This window comes from Diprion similis, chromosome 4, assembly GCF_021155765.1.
Source record: "Diprion similis isolate iyDipSimi1 chromosome 4, iyDipSimi1.1, whole genome shotgun sequence".
Lineage (NCBI taxonomy): Eukaryota > Metazoa > Arthropoda > Insecta > Hymenoptera > Diprionidae > Diprion > Diprion similis.
Window position 1 is genome coordinate 6494929 of NC_060108.1, and position 23123 is coordinate 6518051.

A 23123-nucleotide genomic window follows, 5' to 3' on the forward strand; every position below is an offset into this window, starting at 1 on the left:
GCTGGGTAGGGTAACCAGTGCAGGAGGAGACGTGGAAACATGTTTGGGAGGAGTGCTCGGGGTTAGGGGTGGATAGAGGGTGGCAGGAGTTGAGCGGCCAGGTGCTAGCGAAGGGACAAGGGGAGAGGTGGCTGATAGAGTTGGAAAAGCTGAGGAGAGATGCCCGGGCCGGAGGGGGGGGGGGGGGTGCAACGGAAACGGAGGACCTGGAATGAGTGGTTCAATGGATGCATGGCGGAAGATAAATGTTAAGGTGGTGTTTTTTTTGGCAGGTAAACCTTTTTTTCCTGCTTAAGACCATGAACAAAGGAGTAAAAGGAAGTGGCGAAAAGGCCAGAGATGTACATTGAGCATTTAGTTGATAGGGCTCTAGATTCAGGTAATATGTGAGCGGAGTCAACGGGGGGTCCCCATTTGTACCCCTATATCTGGGCAAATGGAGATGTGGATGTATATACTCACAAAAAAGGGTAAAAACCTTGGACTAGATGTTATATATTCACCATGATGTGAGGAAGTGAGAAATTATGAGACGTACAAATCGATATCAGTCGAATATCCGAAACTAATATTGAGCTGTGATTCGTAAAATCACAGATCGATACCAAGATGGCGTGTTGTAGCTCGGGTGAAGTTAGTGTATGCACGATAATTCAAATGTGTAAGATTTCAGAATACAGATTACTCAGATTTTGCACATTCGTACGCTTATTGCAAGTATCATTAAGGTCCTGTGATATGTGTATCATTTCTTTTAAAATACATTTGTTCAATTTTTTTTCTGCAAGTAAGTATAGCGGTATTATTAAAATCAAAAATATGTCCATGGGTTAAACTATGGTACGCTAATGCGCATTTATCTGGAAGTAGAGATTTAATGTTGGATTTTTGTTTTGGGATACGATATTTGATGTGTTGATATGTTGGTCCAATGTAAGATTTCGGAAAATTGGTACAGTCAATTTTATGTACAGAATTAATTTGTTCAAGAGTTGGAGTTGAAGATCTCAATATTGAAACAAGGATTTTTAAATTACTTATGAATTCATATGAAATGTCTATACTCTTTTGCGCCAAAAGTTTTTTAATTTTATGAGATAAATTTTCAACATATAAAATAATAGTTATCATCTTTTCTTGGGGCTGGTCAGTGTTATCAGGTTTATTGCTGCTCCTATTTTGAAGTTTATTAATTCTATCTTCTTTAATTTGGTGCATTAAGGGTTGCGGATACCGTTGGTAATTGAAGTATGGTCCACTACATTTAAATTCTTTTTTTTGACAACAGGATTCGATATCTTGATGCAGCAATCGTATAAAAGAATAGCCAGTGCTTTTTTATGTATCATGGGATGCTTCAAGTTGAAAATGAGATAACGTCCAAACCATGTTTTTTCTATACCAGTCTAGTTTAATAATGTTGTTTACATTGATGACTACATTGTCTAGAAAACTGATTTTACCTTGACCTTCAAGTTCGCAAGTGAATTTCATACGTGGATGGGATTTGTTGAAGCTATCGAGTAAAATTTGAATATTATCTTTGTGAATACAGGTAATGATGTCATCAACACAACAAAAGTAAAATGGAAAAGGAAACGGAAATCCATTTATAAGTTTATGTTCTACGGATGCTAGTACTACGTTTAACCAATGCGGGGCTAATCGGTGATCCCATCGATAGACTATTAATATGGCGGTGGCGCTTATCATTATATTTGAAAACACATAAGTCTACCATTATTTTGATTGCACTGATAAATTCTTGTTTGCAAACCTTTGTGTGAGGATTTTATTTCTGGCCACTTCTTGCTTAGTATCGTTAAAGCTAATGAAATTAATGTGTGATCAGGAGAGTGTGTTACCCACTATGTTCGAGAGGATAGACGAACAGTACTTGTTTGGATTATATGTTGGAGCATTAACATTGGATACAATTGATTGTAGAGGTGTATTAAGTTTATGAAGTTTAGACAAAAAATAGACGGTAGCGGATTTTGAGTTTTAAACACCTTCATATTAATGAAGTACACATGATTGTTATTATGCCAAATGTTGATGAGCGTTAACCGCCTTCTCAGTTTTTTGGACAGATCTTTGTTTGCTAGGTGATCAGATGTTTCATCGTTTCACACAGTAGAAGCTTTATTATCATACTCGGCTTTGTCCGTGAGAACGGTGACGTTACCTTTATCAGCGTTTAGAACTAGTAAATCCTTGTGATTCTTGAGAAATTTATTTATTTCATTAAAATTAGACATATCCACAAGATTCTTTTGATTAATTGCAATATCAGTTTGTTTGTTCTTAATCAATCAAGACACGTTTGCTCTGATTTTGTCTTTAGTGTCAGTAGGTTTCCCACAAAGTGCTGTTTCAACCGAGAAAATTATTTCGTCGACTAGAATATTTGCTTTGCTGCACCGAATGCTATGTTATGAACCTAGTGCCAATGTGCGTTTGATATTTTGAGGTATTGCTATGTCAGTTAAATTTACTAGCCATTGATAAGGTACAAGTTTTTCTGGATACTGTTCAAGTTCCAGTGCTCAAAGTTTGTTTATGTTTTTATATTTTACTAATTCAAACAATTTCTCTGCTCCGTAATGATCTAAGTTAAATTTAGTTATTTCCGAGGCGGTTCTGTTGCCTGTTGAATATTACATTGGCATCAGCCATGCCAGGGTGTGAACCCAACTTCGTTACAACAAGTATGTATTTTCGGACTGCAGTCAACAACAAATAATAAAAAAAAAAAAGTAATGCAATGCATTGCATATGTGCAGTCAAACATTTTAAATATATACGATAATATTAGGTACTATTTAAAGCTAACTGATCAATAGACTGAATCCCATCAAGTCCTCATATCAATAAAATATGCAAATAAACTGCAAGTGGCAAAAAAAGTTATAAATCCGGTAAATAAGTAATAGTAAACAATCTGTCATCAACTAGTCATTCCGATGCTCAATTACGTTTGTTAAAAAAAATTCAGTCCGATGATTAGTGATAACAGATGGTTTTGGAGACGGAATTATTACACGAGATCACACACGTCAGGAACAAGTAGGACCGTTTCGATAAAAAATACAAACCGAATGTGCCCGCCAAGTACGTAGCGCCTGGAATGATGTTTGGATATCACTACACGAAAAAGCGAAGTCCGACTTCACGACGTACACCTACTTACTGAAGCATTGTATGGCTTGGGGTTCTGTCCTGATTTTACGATGGAGACTGTCAATATTTAAGTTGTGCCTGAATTTTTATTGTCATTTGGTTTCGGTAATTTCGCGGATTTTTTTGAATTTGAGATGTATTTGCCTAGATGAAAAACTTAAACCACGACGTTCAACAAGAGCGAAAATTCAACCGACATGGTAAATTTTTCTCACGATCGGTCACATGTATATTTTGCGGACCATCTAACTGTGAAAAAACTAACGTGCTTAGCAGTCTTGTAAACAATCCTAATGAATCGCATTTTCAAAATGTATACATATTCTTACAAAGAGTGAAATCACCCGTTTTACCTCAGTTTCGAATGATCTAGTAGTCATCATAGACATGTAAGACTTCTTACGTCATAAATCGAATAAAGTTGCTGCATGAACCGACATTGTTGTAAAAACAATCTTGTTTCTGTCTTCCAACTAGAAACACGTAGCACTGAATAAAAGCCATTTTCCTAGCTTTATTTTGCTGTTCTTTATCGCTCACTAACCTGTGTTTTATTCCATAACTTCCTACAAAGTTGCAATGTATTTACAGTCCCTATTGCAGTTAAAGTGTGAGTACTTGTGTGAAGTATCAAATCATGTTTCAGGTGTGCCCTATTTTTCATACTCAAATTATAGTGGTGTGATTCAGGTGGATCTGGCCGAACCAAACTTAATTTTAATTTTTGATGACATTGCGTGTGATAAGCAGAATGCTATTCATCAATATGTCAGTACAGGGCAACATAAATTTCTTGATTGTTTCTACAAATACCAAACATATACGAGAATTCTGAAACATCTAATTCACGACAATTCGAATTTCATAATTTTATTCAAGCAATACGCTAAAAACTTGTGACATGTATTCGATGATCAAGTTAATACTGATATGACGTTCTCACAATTCCAACAGATGCGCTTAGTCTCTTAGTGTTTTTAGTATGGTTTTCTAGCCATTGACAAAGTCACTCCTATAAACCATGGTCGCTATCGTAAGGTTTCGACGAGTTCATCGCGTTATGAAAGCTCATGAGAACTTCTTGAAACAGTCAGTAACAGTGTTTTATCTGAATCTGTAACTCTACAACATCATCAATATGGTGAACACCTCAAAACCAGAAAATTATTTGGAACGTAATATAGATGAAGCAAGCGATGCAGTTAGGAAGAAATACCAAGCTCTAAAAACCGATCCTGCCATTTATATTAAAATGCTGGAAAAAATTTACCACTGAATGTGATTGCAAAAGTATCTGAGAGTAAAGTAGACTTTAAACCTGCAGAAAAATATGGTGAAACCGATAAGTTGCACACTCCAGGTGCTCAAAGTATGGCTTTGCATTACGACATAGATACTCCAAATTGTCAAAATTATACATTTCGAGTCTACCGTTGTTTCGAAAAATTCATCAACGCAGAAGTACTCTGGGAAAATCTACACTGCATATAAGTAACGTTCAACCATCCAACGAAAACAGTAAAAATAATGATAATGAAAGTGAAACAAACATTATAGACGACAAGCCTATGCGTGTTTTACTAGAAATTGTACACGCACCACCGGCCCAAATCCCAGTTGAAATGATGAAGTAGCGTGAGACTTTAAAACATGTGGAATGAGCGTTTGAATTTCGGTTCTTCAACCGACAATTATACATATAGATTGTGCATCTGATATACTGTGAAATTACGTAGAGGCGCACTATAAGGTCTCCTAATTATAGGCAATTCCGGGTACATCTACTATTTAAGCAACACCCCGCATTTCAGATGTTTGTATTGAAGTCGCTAGAGCGTGGCTGATGTCACCCTGGCGGAACTCGGAACTGCTCAGACTAAACATGCACTCCCAGTTGCCTACAATTAGTAGTCATTGTAGTGTGTATCCACGATATGCCGCGGTGTACGTATAATGGGTAAATTGATGAAAAGAAGTCACTTGTGGCTCGTGTTGTTTGCAACTTACCTGCACAAGGCAACACCAGGTATCCACAATACTGAAGATGAGATGAGGAATACGATTAGAAACAGCGCCCATAATGGCCACTCGTGTATTTCGGTAATACCCTTGCCTGCTATCCAAGCCGGATAACCGCTTCCTTCGACGGCAATCTCTACGAACGATGCTACCAAAATGCTCAGCATTGCTAACGGGCTGAGATACTTCCAGCAGATAAGCCAGTATAGGCCTGGACGATTGCCCGTCATGAGTTCAATGTCGTCAGCAAATCTACAGATAAAAATATGACGGTCATGACACACCAAAATGTATGTATAGTTGATTACTCATACAGTTTGGATCCTCAGGTACTGCTTAGAGGCAAAGTCTTTGTATGGTGGTATCGTAAGTTTTGGAGATGCCCTCATTTCTTACCTTTTCAAGCCGTAGACATATGAAACGCCAACACACTCGAAAAATGCAATAATCAGGAGAGGAAAATTTCCGCTAAAGTTGTCGAAGAGGACGAATACGTAACTTCCTGCACCGTGAGCAAAGGCCATCGAAATAATGCAACAGACCAGACAGATCACTCCTGAAAACAGAAAAAATGCTCCATTATACGTGCATCGTTCTTAAACGGACTAACCAATTGGAGTGTGGATTGCGTTTTACGTTGACATTTTTGATCCTGCCAACCTTTTCTGTTTGCATATAAAGTAATTGATCACTTCCAAAAATGGCATCAACTGAACTCAGAACACCGAGTCTTTTGACAGATTATCTACGAACTTCACAGAATCTTATGATTTCCTAATAATGCACTGTGACCCGCAACCCACCTGTCACTTTCCGGCGATCATGCAGGCATCGGAGGTGAACAAAATAAATTCCAACGCGAGACTAGGTAGACGAAAAAACAGGTAACGTTGCTCAATACTAGACAATACTGAAATTAAAGATGGCCGTTGGATACCACACACAACGTACCACGATGATAAAAAATAATACGAGACCAAGATGATAAGTGAAACGTTACGGTGCTTCTAAAGCCGCGTTGTATACCTCGAAATCGCGGGGATGCAAAACTCCTATACCGCTCAAGCAATCAGAGTGAAACTTGAGCAGTCAATGCCTTACTTTGGGAAAAAATTAAAGAAAACGAGTATGCCACAATTGTTTAGTTGCAGAGCAATATCATTGGCATTATTCAAAGCGATACATTCAGCAAAATACACAGATGCATTCGAATTTGTTCAAAGAATAGCCTGTTGGTAATATAGCGTATCGGTAATGTAGTGTTGATGTGTGTGGTGGCGCCACTGTATACTTGTTGTTTTCTGTAACCAAGTTCAGAAAACAACAACTTCTACAGACGGCTCTTGTAATTAAAAAGCTTTACCTAATAAAGGGGACCTTCAAAAAAAAAATACGCGTGTCTAAATAGAATCCCACTCAGTCTTTTTAGGATTGGTACTTCTAGTTACACATACGTTAAGAGTTAGGAGTGAATACACAGATCCGACGTATTTATTTTCGTAAATTTTAGTGCCACCAGTGTATATTGCTGATGCATTATTGTTTTGTAAGAATTGGTCAAACATCGAGTTCAGATTTTTACTGTTTTTTAAATTTTCTTCCGAATTCTGTTTCCACAGGTAGAGAGGTTATTATCAATTATTTTGTGTTTTGATGGCACCTTCTGTGGGATCATTAACATTTGCAATACATTCTAATAAAATTCGTTATCCTTTATAGTATAGGCTTTGTAGGACATATTTGATACATTATGTTATAATATATCGATGAGTTTCTATTAGTAACCACATTTGTTACGTAATAATTTTCTTTGTTCGAAAAAGCTTTGCTTATTCAATTAAGAGGGTTAATCTTGACTCTACCAGGAGAATGTTAGTGGGTATCGATCTCTTATAATCCGATGCTGGTCTTATGGCCGAAAATTGTATCTTTCCTAGTTTACTGATGCTGTACTTTACGGATGGGAAAGTTTACTAAAATACCATATTCAATTATTGAGCGAACATAGCTTTTATACAACATTGTAAGTGTTGCGGATCGCATCCCCACCACGTTCCTCGAACAAATTTTAGAAAGTTCAGACCTGAATTACATTTTGTTAATACTTTGTCAATGTGGTGATTAAAGGTTAGTTCGTAGTCAAATATTATTTCCAAGACATGAACTGTTCCGCGTTGTTTTATAATGGTATTGTTTGCTTTTATTGTTGTATTTTCTGGTAAATTATTTCTGTTGTTAAAATGTAATAGTAGCGTTTTTTCAGTAGCTAAGTCTAAGCTTAAGTAAAGTCAGTTATTTTTGCTAATTTATATAGATTTTTGGATGACTTTTTTACAAGCAGAAAATGGTACGATTTTAGAATAGATTGCGGTGTGATCGGGTGATTGCTTAACAGTTGCGTTTTTGAGAAATTATTTGCAATTTTAGAAATATATATTATACGGAGCAAGAGGGTTAGAACACTTCCTTGTGGAACGCCTTTATGTGCTTTACGCATTCGTATCCTGCAACATTAATATTGATGAATCTTTCGTGTATCAAATATTTAACGAATTTGATTATTAGCGCAGAGCAAATGATTATGGCAAGCGTGTCTAGTGTAATGTCATTATTCACATGATTGAAGGTACGTGGCACATCTAGAAAGACGATAAACGCACCTTGATTACATTTCACAACTTTGTCTACTTGAGAAGTAAGATTAGTTAGATATCAATGCACGATCTGCCTTTTTGAAAGCCGATTTGACTGAGAGCTAATATGTTTTTACTTTCGCACCCACCATTGTAAGTGATTTTTGATCATGGTTGCAAAAATTTTACACAAGCATCATATTAATGATAACGACCGAACTTTGTTGCCGATAGAAGTGTCAAATATACGAAAATTTTTTTGCAGCTAAAAGGAAAGTCACTTTTAGAAAACATTTCATTGAAAATCTTTAGTAGGATGGGCCTTCATTTGATTTGCATTCGATAGATAATTTCGTAATCAGTACGATCCAACCCGGAAGATGATTTTTGTTTTTGTTACGTGAGGTGAGAATTACAGTCGGGTCTTCCATCAGTGCCGGGCAGGGATTAAAGGGAAAGATTTTTTCGGAGAATCAGCGGTCCCCCACCTTCGAGCTCTGTACTCACCAGCAGTATTTTTGTTCGGTTCTCTATTTAGTGCCGAGTACTCGCGTGAAACACATTCGTTTGTATACCTACTTGTGGAGCTGAAGCAGTACATGATTCTGCTTTCGTTATGCATAAGTAACCTTGACTGCTTGTATTCGAAATAATTGAAGTTAATTTTAAATAGAATAAAACTCACAGTTATAAATGAATTAAATAAGATTTATAAAACACAGTTTTCTTACGAGGATGATACAAACAACTGAACATCAAAAGATTATTGATTTAACATTAAACAAAAGCTCTTCAAATCCATTCAGCTACATATATAGTAACTTTGTTTCATTACTTCCTCTCAAAGTAACTCTTTTAATCTAAATGTTTTGTTTAAACATTCAGTATACGACAATCTTTTTGTGATACAATACCCAACATATTGCATAGTTTTTGAAAACGATTACGGCCTAACGGTTTTGTCATTATATCAGCTATCTGATTCTCACCTTCTACATGTTCTATATCTATAATTCCTTCATTATATTTTTCTCTAATAAAATGATGTCTTACTTCAATATGTTGAGAACGTTTATGAAATTCTGGATTTTTATCTAATTTAATTGCACTAGCATTATCAACAAAAATTTTAGGAACATAATCAACATTAGTAATTTCTGTCAGTGAACGTTTCATCCAGATTAATTGTTTCGTTCCTTCACTTGCAGCTACATATTCCGCCTCAGTCGTAGATACGACAACACTTCGCTGCTTTTGACTTAACCAAGAAATCACGCCTCCGGAATATTTGCAGACAACACCTGTTCTTGAACGATTAGTTTTTTTATCTCCTGCAAAATCTGCATCACTGAAAGTTTCTAATCGTTTTTGTTTATCATTAGCCTTATACAATAAACCAAAATCTAAAGTTCCCTTCAGATATCTAAAGATTCTTTTAACTGCAAGCCAATTAGAAAAAGATGGTTTCTCTAAATTCTCAGCAGCTACACTTACTGCATAAGCAATATCAGGACGAGTTGAAGTTACAAGGTACATTAAACTACCTACAGCTTGTCTATAAGGAAAATCTTTTTCGATATCTAAACCTCTAATATCATGTCGATCATTATTCTTTTCACAAGGTATGGTAACTGTGTTACAGTCTTCCATTCCAAACTTCTCAAGGACCCTTTTAGTATAAGTATTTTGATTTTAAAATATAGACCCATTATCTAAACGTGTTATTTGCACTCCCAGATAATAGTCTAAAACTCAGATTTTAATTTGAAAAACTTGTTTCAGATTTTCAACAAAAGATGTTATTTCATCTAAACTTGTTCCTGCGACCAATCCATCATCAACATAGATCGCGATTAATAATTTCTTACCAAGTTTCTTTCTTATGAATAAACAAGAATCAGCAGTACTACAGATCATGTTTTCTTTCTTCATGAAATCAACAAAACGTTTATTCTAGGATCGTGGAGCTTGTTTCAACCCATATAAACTTTTATACAGTCTGTATACTTTTCTTGTTCCATCATCAAAACCTTCTGGTTGCCACATATAAACTTCTTCTTCAAGTTTTTCATATAAGAAAGCCGTTTTAACATCAAATTGTTGAAGTTCGAGATCTTCAGATGCTGCAACACTGAGAACTGTACGAATTGTGTCAAATCTTGCTACTGGACTAAAAGTTTCGTCGTAATCAATTCCATATCTCTGAGAATAACCTTTCGCTACTAGTCTTGCCTTAAATCTATCAAGTGTTCCATCTGATTTTTCTTTAACCCGCAAAACCCAACGATTTTCAACTATTCTTTTTCCTTTAGGTAGATCGACTAATTTCCATACTTCATTTTCTGCTAGCGAGGCCATTTCGTCTTCCATTGCTTGTTTCCACAGATGCGCTTCGGAAGATGCCATCGCTAAATCAAAAGAATCAGGAACTACATACTCAGCAAACATCATGTAATCATTTACATATTCAGGTCTACGAGATGTTCTCTTGCTCTTCTGCGAAGAATGTGCCTCAGCTTCATTTACAGAATTCGCGTTAGCCTCATTATTTAAGATCTGACTCATTTCTTCAAAATTTTCATCTACTCTGTTTATTTCTTGGTAATTTTCATGGTTTCTATAGTTTTCTTCCTCTTGTTCTTCGTCATTTCCGTCTAACTCTCTGTTTTCTAACTCTCTGTTTTCTTCAATTTCTTCCTCTGAAATCTTGCTTTCCTTGTTACAATTTTTGCTGATTACTATATCACGCTTCTCGGGTTTAGGTTTATTTACAGACAATTGCAATTTCTTCATGAACAAGATTTCTGGTTTGAAAACAACGTCACGACTTATGTGATGTACTCAGGTGAAATAATAATTAATATAATACGAATCACATTCAGTCAGGGTTTATTGATGCTCATAGTTTACAGGTCGAACTAAGACTGAGGTCACTTATACCTAGGATGAGAGAACGAGTAAATTCGTAGCTATTCATGAGTTCCAATCGTACCAATATAATACATTACAACTTAGAACAATATTTCTTTTATCAGGAACCCACACACGAAAACCATCTTTTTCACCACAATAACCAACGAAGATGCCTTTGATACCTTTTGAATCCCACTTTCTTCGTAACTGTTTTGGCACATGTACAAAACATTCTGTACCAAAAATTTGCAGATGGTCAATATTCACAACTTCTCGTCCAAACCACAAGTCAAAAGGTGTCTTGTCTTTAATACATGTTGGACCCGTACGATTAAGTACGTAAGTAGCTGTATTGACCGCTTCTGCCCAAAGTTTTAATGGTAAACTTTTAGAATGAATCATAGAGCGTGCACTTTCTACTAATGTACGATTTTCTCGTTCTGCAGCTCCATTTTGTTCAGGTGTGTATGGCATAGATTTTCTAAAACATATACCCTTTGCTTCAAGAACTTTATGTACTTCTTGATTGTCAAATTCTTTACCACCATCGCACAGAAATTCCTTTATTTATGTCCTGCAGTATGACATTCATTTAAAAAAGTGTTCAAACACGTTACAACCTCAGACTTTGCTTCATAAGAAGAAAACTCAACGAAATTTAGTGAAATCATCTTTGAAACATACAAAATATTTCGCACTCCCTAGAGATTCTTTTTGCATTGGTCCACAAACATCAGCATGTATTAGTCCACCAGCTTTGTCAGGTCTCTTTGTTCTAGTGTGAAAACTTTTTCTGTGCTGCTTTCCAAAAATACAACCCTCACAGAATCCTTCACTACTGTTAACAACTTCAATTCCTTGCTGCTTAAGAACCTTGTTGACATGTCTCTCATTCTGATGACAGAGTCTCTCATGCCATAGCTGTATATCTTCTGCTGTTGCAACAAATACTTCTGCAACTACCTCTGGCATCTTCACACGCATTTCCAACGTATAGAGACCCTTTTCTGTCTCCTTTCCTGTCAATTTCACTACTCCTCCTTTCATAAATGTACATTTATTCTGATCTGCTTGAAATGCGAACCCTCTTTTGATATTTTGACTTATCGAAAACAAGTTTCTGCCTATTTTTGGAACATACCATACATCCATGAGATGATTCCTCTGCCATTTCCTATCTGTCAGTACATCTACATTTACGATTCCTTTACCGTAGGCTAAAATAATTTCTTTATTTCCTACTTGAATCCTTCTTGGCGTAAGAAAAACTTCATACTTCAAGAAATATTCCTTATGTCCGGTCATATGTGCTGATGCTCCTGAATCTGCTAGCCACAGCTCTTCTTCGCTTATACCTTCCATTGTACGAACGTATGCACCAAGCTCTCTTTCTTTTACACTTTCCATTGTGCGAACGAGTGCATCACCTTCTAGTAATGTGTTCTCCGAGCTTTCTGCATTTAAAGCTTTACTAGTCAATTTTTCTGGACATTTACTTGCATAATGACCTAATTTATGACATTTAAAGCACTTCAATGCTTTCTTTTGAGTCGTTTTCTTTGTGGATTTCGCCACGAGTGCTACTGATTCACTGTGTTTATTGGGAAGTCTCATTTCAATTAACCGAAGACGTTCAGTTAATTTATTCAAAGTACGCTCTTCTACTGAAACAGATTCCCAAACGCTTTTAAACTCAAAATATTCTGCAGGTAGTGTTGATATTACGCAACTCATTAATAACAAATCTGGTAACTCAGTTTTTATTAATTACTTCATTTCGTCATTCAACTCACGAAAATTTCGCTCAAGACGGCCAACATGAGTAGCTATGTCTTCAGTCACTGTCTTTTCAAGTTTAAAGAATTGTTCTAACAATCTATCTACTCTCTGACCTGAACTTTGTTCGTAGATTTAAGTCAATTTCTCCTATGTTTCTTTTGCCGTATTACACGTTGCAGTTACTTCTATGTTAGCATCATTCAGACTACTAATTAAAATTAGTTGAGCAAGAGCATTTCCCTTTTTAAACACCTTAGAACAATCTCATATTTTGACTTTACTGTTTCTGCAGCATCTGCTGCTGGAGATTCAGGTTTGCAACTAGTGCCTAACACTATCTCCTTGACTTCATCATGTTCCAACAGCAGCATAATCTGCCGTTTCCATCTCGTCCAATTTTCAGCGCCGCGCAGTTTTTCAATTTGTGTTTTGAAATCCATTATTTAAACTTTTCAAATTAACTGATATAAAAAAATAAATTCACTACACAGGTCAGCACAGATCTTAACGTCCTGGGCCCATAACCAATTGAAGTTAATTTAAATCAGAATAAAATTCACAGTTATAAATGAATTAAATAAGATTTATAAAACACAGTTTTCTTATGAGGATGATACAAACAACTGAACATCAAAAGATTATTGATTTAACATTAAACAAAAGCTCTTCAAATCTATTCAGCTATATATATAGTAACTTTGTTTCATTAGAAATCATAAAGCGCTATCTCTTTATGCATAAATTATTGATTCAAAGACCAGATAGATTAAGTACATTTATTGTGTATAATCGAAATGGCAACTTTAATGAAAAAGAGAAAACTTACTAACAGTAATATTCAGACATCAGCAGATAAAGAATGTAAGTCAGAGCCTATCGTCAATACTCAGAAGACGAATGAAAAAGAGGTTTCTAAACGTGCAGGATATACGTTCAGCCAAAAACTTGCTATCATTGATGAAGCTAAATTGTTGCCTGCGAAATTGATTTGTGAAAAATATGACGTAAGCGAACGCGCTCTTCGTAAATGAAAGAAAGAGACTCTAAAAACAGAAGAAGCAGTGAATTAAGGTAAAATCAAAGATCAAAAGAAAAAATCAACGTCTGATCGTGAACTTGAATTGCTCAATTGGTATTCTAAAAATGTGAGCAAAGAAATTCCCATATGTGGTCCAGTTTTGAAACCGCAGGCTCTAGTTATCAATCACGCAATTGGCGGTCCTACTGATTTTAAAGCATCTGCAGGGTGACTCGGAAAGTGGAAAACTCTTGCAAATTTAAAAAAACATCAAGATTACAGGTATACATGCTACATACGTACATATTTTTACCTGCGAATAATTGCGTTTTACTGCGGCTTAATGAGTTACAAAATGCATAGTAATATGAATGATTATAACTGATTTCACTTGAGAATGCGATAAATATACGCACGCTACGTATATCTACATGAATAAAAAAAATGTCAAATAGGTACTTTAGGTAGTTGGTGCGATCATGTTTATTATCGTGTTAAAGATGTACGTTTTTGAGATGACGGATGCTAGTATATTCATGAATATTTTTTATATTTTCAAAGGGAAAAATTATTAGCAGATGAGCAACCAGCGGAAAAATTCTAGAATGATTTCGCCCTTACAATAAAGAGTAAGAATTTGACAATAAAACATATATTCAACATGGACGAAACTGGATTGCAGTTCCAGTTAACTCCAACGCGAACTTGTGTTCCAGAAGACACAAGGGTTCTAATGGTCTATAATTGTAGAGCTCACAAATATTTGAAAAAAAGATAAATCGAGATCGTATTTTTTCCACCAAACGTGACATCATTAATCCAGCCAATGAACCAAGGGATACTGGAAACTCTCAAACTTTACTACCAAAATCGATTGAGCAATTCAATTATCGTAGCTACCAATGATGAGTTTGATTTGATTAAGTACCTGAAGACTGTGGACTTATACAATAGTACATTGCGCACGTGTTGCGCATACTATTTTTCCTAACAAGTTGCGCAAAGTTCTAGCACTATCCAGATATTAAGTTATTTTATCATTTTCATCTGACTTGCACGAACAAACCTGATTCAAGCGTGCTGACTTTGAAATTGTACATAAAAGTCTGTGTTGGGGTCAACTCGACCCCAGGTTGGTGACTAGGCAGGGGCCGGTGGAATGTGGGGTGAGGGAGTGGGTCCAGGGCTGCAAGCCCTGGTAGGGGTGTAGGGGGCGAAGCCCCCACTGGGGGGTTGGGGGGCCGGAGCCCCCCACTTGAAAACATTCCATGATTGAAGATAAAATTAAAATGAAATTGAAAAACAAAACTCGTAAAGACAATAAAAATAGTTGTCTGACACCTGTTCGGACCTGCACCGCCTGCACGTTCGTACGTAAATGAGTGGTTCAACACGTAAAACTTTAGAATGCCACATGTCGACAGCGCCAATAGCGGATTGAGAAATGTACTATAACGAAATATGAATAATATTAACCCCTTTAGTGTCAGTGACACACATAAGGGCAGAGAAAAGTGGTGTCAGTGTTGTCTCATGACACATATGTGAGCATTTAAAAAGAAGGTGTTTAAACTTCATTGATTCAACTGTAATTTGGGAAATCACGGTTTTTGAAATCGTTGAATCCAAATCTGTAACCGGGTTGCAAAAATTCGAAATGGCGGATCCAATATGGCGGACGCGAATTGGAAAAATGGTTCGATTTTGACGAACGTGATTACTTGGAGGCGGGAAAGTACTAGCGTGCGGAAAAGTACAAGCGTGCGGGAAAGTACTACTTCGCGCACGCAAACTAGTACGCAAAAACGAACTTTGCGCACGCTGTTAAGAAAAGTGATATTCTGAATCGCTGAATCGTGGAATCAAGTAAAATCTGCAACGATTCACAAAGGCTGGAAAAATCTATTGCCTGTACAAACGCGTGAACTAGCAACTCAGACAGAAGAATTTTCCTAGACATTAGATAATTTGGACGGTTCAGGGGGTAGAGAAGTTCACAATGATTCAGCAAAAGAAATAGATTCAAATTAGAATTATTTACTTCGTGTCATAAATAAGATCGAAGGTTATGGATTAATTAATTCCTCCTCTTTGCTAAAATGGTCGAAGGAAGAAAAAGAAGGTAAAATGTAATTGAATTTTTAGATTTTGCAAACAACTATCTTGATAGCTAAAATATTCTAACAATATACCATTTTAATTTCCAGATGTAGTGGATGGAAACCTGTTCGGATGTCCTACAGTGGAAAATGGAAATGAAATACAATCTGTTACGTGCTCAGCCCCTCTTCACACTCACCACTCATCCTTCGTCCCACTTATCAATGATACTCTCCATTTCATCCGACTACACTATCTCCCGTACATCATGTCCACACCTGACTATCTCCTCTCGTTCCCAGAACCCTGACTATGCACCCTGCTTTTCTGCACTGACTCTCGCTTCGCTCTCGACTCGCTACTTCACTTCTGATCCACCTCTTAAACTGTACCCATCGAATAAAAAGCTATAACCAGAATCGTCAAATACTCACTACATTCCCGGTTACTACAATAGTGTAAAAGCGGAGTAGAACCAAACGGCTATTCCTTACCGCTCAGAATAACCGACCGTAAGTCGTTACAAGATTAACAATTTTAGTATCATAAGTGAATCGTTTGATATTTTATCCCAAAATTACTAATTCATACCACCTACATAATTCATAATAGAAAGTGTTTCTTTTTGAATTTTTCACATCATGTATTGTAACGTGTCCAAATTTTGGCCGGAGCTGCTACAGCTCGTGCGAAGATTTAGCAGTTCTTGTGGGATTTTTACCGCTATTTAATATTAGTAAAAATCTGGTTTTAATATAGATTTGCGGCTTTCCTTTATTTTAGGGAAGAGTATGGACCGAACTTGCCGCCCCTTGGGCCCTGAGTCTTGACTGTGTCTATTCCCTACGCGAGCTCGGGTTTTTTGACGCCAGAGATGCGTTGACGGAGACTCGGACGTCTGATCTAGAGGCAGTTAGCGTAGAGCTGTAGTTGTTATCCCAAAGCCTCGCGTACGACTCAGTTTGTCTGACAGAGCTCCTAGAGGAAGATGCGGGTGTTTTACGCCAGCACTTCCTTCTAACCTATCCTGTGCACTTGAGGTTTTTCAGCTAAAGGCACGTCCCTCACTTGATTTACCAATCAAGTTCCCAATCTTGCCTAGTACGAAATTCTAACAGACCAGGGTTTTTGAAGCCGTAACTGTTTACCAGATTTAAGGTCCCCAGATCAAATAGCAGACTTGGAATTTCAGTTCAGAGCCGATACTACTGCTCGTGGTTCACCGAAACTGTATCTATCCTGATCGAATAAGCTATGATGCTGGATAAAGAAACAGAAGACTTTCTTTGATAGCTGATATTTTAAAATAAGATAGGTTGATCGGTAAATTATAAACAAAATAATACAATGATGAACATAGTTTGACAAACAAAAAGGTAAGCTAATGCTGATGTGAGGATTCACGGGTCCTGCTCCTATTTCTATTAGTCTTGGCTCTTTGCCTAGACGGTTACGTTTGACTCTACATCGTCTCACGGTTTGTGAAATTTCGATTTTTATAAATTGTTAAGCTACTTGGTTGACTCAGTAAGTACTTTACTCATGACTGGTCGCTTTGAAATTGTACTGTAAAGAATTGCTCTATCTCCTACCGACTCTATCATTTAATTCGCCGTAGTGGGGTTCTTTATTTCGACTCGGACTTGGACTTCTAAACTGTATTTAACAGAAATATTCTATCATCTCCCGACTCTACTCTTTAACACTGCCGCAGTGGAGTGTTATACTTCCTACTCGGACTTCCTAACCCCTTGAGTGACGCAGACAAGGCTCTAAGCTTCTACTGGGTCGTGCTCGCAAGTGACGCAGCGGACTTCTGTTTTCCGACTGGGTGCCGGTGCTCAGAGAGGTACTCCTATTTATACCGATCTCAGCTAGTCAGGCGTCGTCGATGTTGCTTGTCGTCCTTAGGTTGAGTTGGGTGTTCGTCGTCGTTCGTGTCGCGTCGTCTGTCTTTGTTCCATCGAGCGTCCTGTCTCCCTCACCCGTCGTCCGTCTTCGGGTTTTGTCGGTCTTGCTCGTCGATGTAAGGTATCAGCCGTCTCGCTCACCGGCTGGTCGTTATAGTCTATATTTTACTTTAATAATCATCACAAAAAGAAATGAGAATTTTACGTATTGAATACAATATCCTACTCCAAACTACATATATATGGACGAAAAGAAGTCTTAGTTAACGGCAGTATTAGGAGAACCATATGAGAAATCATAGTTCGCGATAATATTTTGAGAATTGGGGGAAAGGGTACTATTGCGAGTGGCACTAATCGGTGACTCGACTGTATATCAAACTCAGGGAACCTATAATATTTGACAAAATAATCATTATTTTGACGTATCGGAATCCAACTGGGGTCCTTGGCAGCCCAAGGTGGACTTATTTCATCTCGAAAATCTTGGTTATTGTTGTTCATATTAGTAGAATCAATTTCAACCCATTCAGTTCAAAAAATTTTGCAGTTATTCCAAACATGTTTCGGATTTCTACGACAAGTCATGATCAGTGTAAATTTTTGGGCACAGTCGATTTTTCAATTCTTGAACGTACGTTTGGCTACAGCACAATATTTATGTCTGTGATTGGGTCCTTAATATTTCTTGAATACTCCAAATTTTTCAAAAAGCAGCATACTTGAGTCTTTCAATTTTATTGCATTTTTGATCCCATCAAGGAACAGGATTTGTGTAGTTATATGTTCTTTGGCCGTTTTTTTGCGAAGTAGCATGCTTAGCAGATTCACTAATAACATTTACAATAAGGTCGTATTTTTAGATGGGGACAGTGTGTCGTACTTTAGAGTGAAGAACTCATCAAATTTATCTTCTGAGTATTTCGCAAATTTATCCTAGTCTGTCTTCAATCAGGTGAATTTGAATGTTTTTTTGGTTAAGTGTGTTTGTTGACATTGATCGAATATAATATGGGAAAGTGATCGGAGACGTATGTTTCATCACTGAATTGTACATCAATGCTCTCGGCTGTAGCCATATTAAAAAAAAAATAACGAGGACAATCTGTAAACTGTACGGTAAAACGAAACTTCGCAGAATGATAGAGTGATAAAAGTAAATGATCACGTATTTCGGTTTATCCATAGACACTCGACTAGTATGTTTGTACGTATGTGTGCGTACTGTTAGGTATCAGACTTGTAGAAACGAATCTTTCGGACGAACTCGTAGGATCGCAACTTGTAGAAACGAACTGTTAGGTTAGCACTTGCAGAACCGATCTTGTAGAACCGTCGTTACAGTATTGTGACAAACCCAAATCTGGGTAATCTATTATTCTTATAATCATTCATGTCCCTAGTGGAGTCAGTTGATGTAATTACTAATTAATGGTCAGAGAACCGATTATTTTCGCATTAATCACTTGTGCGCAGTGATTTTTTTTATTTACTTGCATCGTCGCTATTGCCGTATGCTCAGCGCGTAAGTGCGCAATTGGGGCATAAAAATCTGTATATGTGAAATGAATAAATAATAAGAAAACACAAGTTATCAAACATCAAAGATAGACTTGTCACATAGGTTGACTAAAAGGTCGATAACTACGTAGGGCGGCGGCAAGTTTGATCTGTTACATAAGATGGCTAAAAGTGATCAGAAGAGCAGATGGTTGAGCACATGCACCGAAGATAGCTGAGTGTATGTGCCGATGACAGCCGAACGCTTCTGGAGAGAGGAGAGGGGAGAAGATTCCCGAGGCTCGCGGCGAGAGTGATATGCGCTCAGAGTCCAGTCATAACACGAGTCCAGTCATAATAAGAGTGTATTGCACCGCAAACCTCAGAAAAAAATTCCAAAGCGAAAACTGTATACGCCTGGGCCTTACATCCTTCTCTCCCCTTCTACCTCGATTCCGCCCACACACGGGTCGGTCAATTAACAAGTATAAAAGTAAGTAGCCTAATTCTTGTGTTTATTATCAGACTGTTACGATTTAAGAGGATTAGGTGCATCCCTTGGGGTCATACCTATGATAGAAACATTTGAAACATAAAAATTCTGCACACCACAAGCAATGCACGTACCACTTTCCTGGTGTGAATTTTGTCTCATATTAAAAATAGACGTGACATGATTGAAATACACACCTCGATTCATAATCAATTGCAAGCACCAGTTTTTGAGGAAATGATTTGGTATGCATGGTTTGCCATAAAATTATCACATGTTGCAAAATTTTTAGCAGCGTCAACGATACTGCTTTTTCAGAAAATATCGACATCGAGAAATGTGACTGCGGCAAAAGTGGCGTCGTGCGTTGCTCGTGGTGTACAGAAGTTTTGTTACGAATATTTTTATGATAGGTATCATCCCGAGGAATGCACCGCATCCTCTTGAATTGTAATAGTATCAAATTAAAGGCTACTCGCTTATATACATTTGTTACTGCCGAATATTTTTAAACCTAATACCACGTAGCATATTTCAGAATAACGGACAACTGCTTTCGAATGATGAATTGTAATTCAAATATAGCGTTTTTATCCATCAATAAAATAAAGAAAATTGGTGGAGCATACTTTCACAAAAACATGAAAGAAGAATTGGTCGGAAGTTAAACACGAGGCGTGAAATCGCGAAGCCGTAACGCTATCCACGTGATGCGCCAACGATCCGCTTGAGCACGGAATGCACGAGCGGACTGACGAAGCGGCTGCGAAACTTTAACCGTCATATTCTCGCAAATGGTGGAGTGTCTACGGATATACCAAAATACCTGTTCGTTTATTTTTATTACTCTGTCATTCTGTGAAGTCTCGTACAAATCCGTGGGTTACAGTGAGCGGGTCCTCCTCTAATTGTCAGTCTATATCGGACATTTCACCACTGCGAGTATTAATGTGTATGGTTGTGTGGGAGTGAGATGTGTGTTGACCGGTGGTAGTCGATGATAATAAATAATTAAGATTGCTCCAACGTAACGACAATGAATAAAATTAAAAACTATAAAAGACCTACCTTTCGAAAGCCAGCAATGTGGCTACGTGCTGCTATAGTCCCACACAGGGCTGTGAGAGTTGTTTACATGATTAAGGCTATTTTATAATAATAATATGGACAGGTGATCGTTCAAAATAAACTAATAAATATGGTTTAATCTGGTAAAAGATAAAATATATTCTAAAACGATTCAGTTATGATGATCAAAATGAACGACAACAAATAAATGATGTAAAAATCAGATGACAAATTATAATAGGGGAATTGTGTGAATTTATATAAAGGTTACGCCGACGGATGAATTTATATTCAAATGCAAAGAAGCTGCGGAACTAGTTGAATTCAAACGTTTACGCTCTTTAGCAAGTGTTGTTTGGAGAGGTTGGTCTGTGGAATCACACGCACAAGCTAGATTTCACTTTGTGAATAATTATGATTAAAAGATGTACATAAATTGCTGGGCCAGGAGGGTTACTTTCTGAATGCAGGATGCGTCGGACCTTGTCGGACCTCGTCGGAACTGAATCACTTAAAATCTCATGCATTTGGTTACACGAGCAGCCTTATCGTGATTGTTCAGTTGAAACTATGATTCTTTTTAGATTTGCAAAATTATGATTTGGGGGCCGAGCCGAAAATCGAAGAGTTTCTTTCTGAATACCCAAAGATATTATCCACAGCTAGGCATCGTTTCTATTTCTCTTGAGTTTAATATTCAGATTCTCAGAAAATAATAAGTTGAAGTTGAAGGTGGCTAGAAAAACCTGCCACCTATTCTTATATTCTAATTGGCCATCTAAAAAACTTTACAAACCGTGAAAACAAGATTCGGACGTTGAAGATGACTACTAGGATCGACTTATCTTTAGATACGAAGATCGACGAGATTGAAAGCCGTCGGGTGGTGTAGGTCAGTATTGATGATGTTTCTGGACCTGAGCCTCACCCCGGAGTCAGTCGAATATCTAGATACAATTCGTTGATGATGGTTCTCAGGCACCGAGTCTTGTTAAATTTATAATTTGTATAGCTGTTCCCAAAAAGTTATTAACAGAATAGATTGAAATATAGGCGATAATGAGTCTTGCAGTTAACAGAATAAACTGAAATGCTCAATTTTGGGGAGATAGCATGAGACCTTACGCCGGACATAACAAAGATGTTCCAGAACTACTATTGCTCGAACGGGCTAACTCGGGTTGACGTCCACGGACCTCGCAACTTGATAGACGAAAGACGCGGGTTCTTGGGTCTGAGGCTCTAAGAGCCTGCAGTTGCAACTAAGTTGTAAAGTGATTAGCCAATGAGGTGTAACATCGACCTGAAGCTGGATCTCTGGGTCATCTCTTTCTGCTGGAGCGCGATCGAGGTAATCCCATGGTTCTCAGTCTTGTAATTTACGTGGTTAAAATATTTGAAAAATATATCAACATAATTTTCACACATACATCCATACTACATACTGATTACTCTATTTTAATTTGGTGCTTCTGATGAAACCGAGTTTGTCCTAATTATTGATAAAAAATATATCTTGACAAAAAAGAGATTTTTAGGTTGAGCTGACTGGTACTAGCTCAGCGTTTCTTCGTTTAGTTCTTGGTACCAACTAATCCGATACTTCTTAAAACCCAATACTGCGGACTGTACGTGAATTTTTCTAGGATAGTTGGAAATGGTTGTCATGTGAATACGAGATTCAGCGTTATTCATTACGTTGTCTAACATCAAAAGAAATTCTCAAGCACTGTTGAGTGAGTAAAAGACACATTATTTAGTTGCAATGTAATTTTGAAAATGATACGCCGAAGCGATACGTCGGGGCGTCACAATATGATTGAGTTTGTAATGTGTGAAAATAAGTTTGCGTCAGTCTTTTTCGATTCGTGCCAGTGTTTTTGCAATTCCATTCTCTATTATGTGCGTTAAAGTCTCTTAGTAATATTGTGTTCTGATTACACTGGCACACAGAAAAGTGGTTTGTATGTATTTTGTTTGAACAAATGTTCGAACACACCATTTTTTTATATTGAAAAACCACCCTCAGGAACAAAAAATTGATTCAGTCGGTTTCCTAATGCCGATCCCCTTAATAGTGAATTTTCCGCTGTTAAGAGTGGTTTTTTGATTTTTTTTTAAAATGGTGTGTGTAAAATCATTTTTAACTTTGGATTCGGATTCAGCACGTCAGAATACATAAAGATTCATAGGTATATTCTTCCGTACAGATCACATTTTTTATGTGCCGGTGTTATGATCCGTAGCGTCGGCTATTTTGTTTCATTCGTCTTGTATATGAATTACTTTTGAGGCTGCATAGCGAGTAATGATATCGATCAAAGGTGTAATATTCGTAAGGTGTATGCTGACTAGTTCGTCATTTCATATTTAAGATGATACTTGATTCAATTAGCTAAAATTAAAATTTTTCGAACTACATATAGGATACCTCCACCGTGAGCATGTAGTCTATCTTTGCGCACTGTGACAAAAACAGGTATGTTAAATTTATCTTCAGGATTGAA

The 23123-nt window shown here is 37.1% G+C and overlaps 1 protein-coding gene across 1 annotated transcript in view; it reads right to left on the minus strand.

Annotated features, from left to right (window-relative positions):
* The window catches only part of LOC124405597 (sodium-dependent neutral amino acid transporter B(0)AT3), a 191468-nt gene that overhangs the window by 94290 nt on the left and 74055 nt on the right, over positions 1-23123 (minus strand). The window contains exons 11-12 of the mRNA XM_046880625.1: positions 5599-5758; positions 5191-5454 (exon numbers count right to left, since the gene is read on the minus strand). Coding sequence (XP_046736581.1) covers positions 5191-5454; positions 5599-5758 — 424 coding nt within the window. The remainder of the gene's footprint in view (positions 1-5190; positions 5455-5598; positions 5759-23123) is intronic.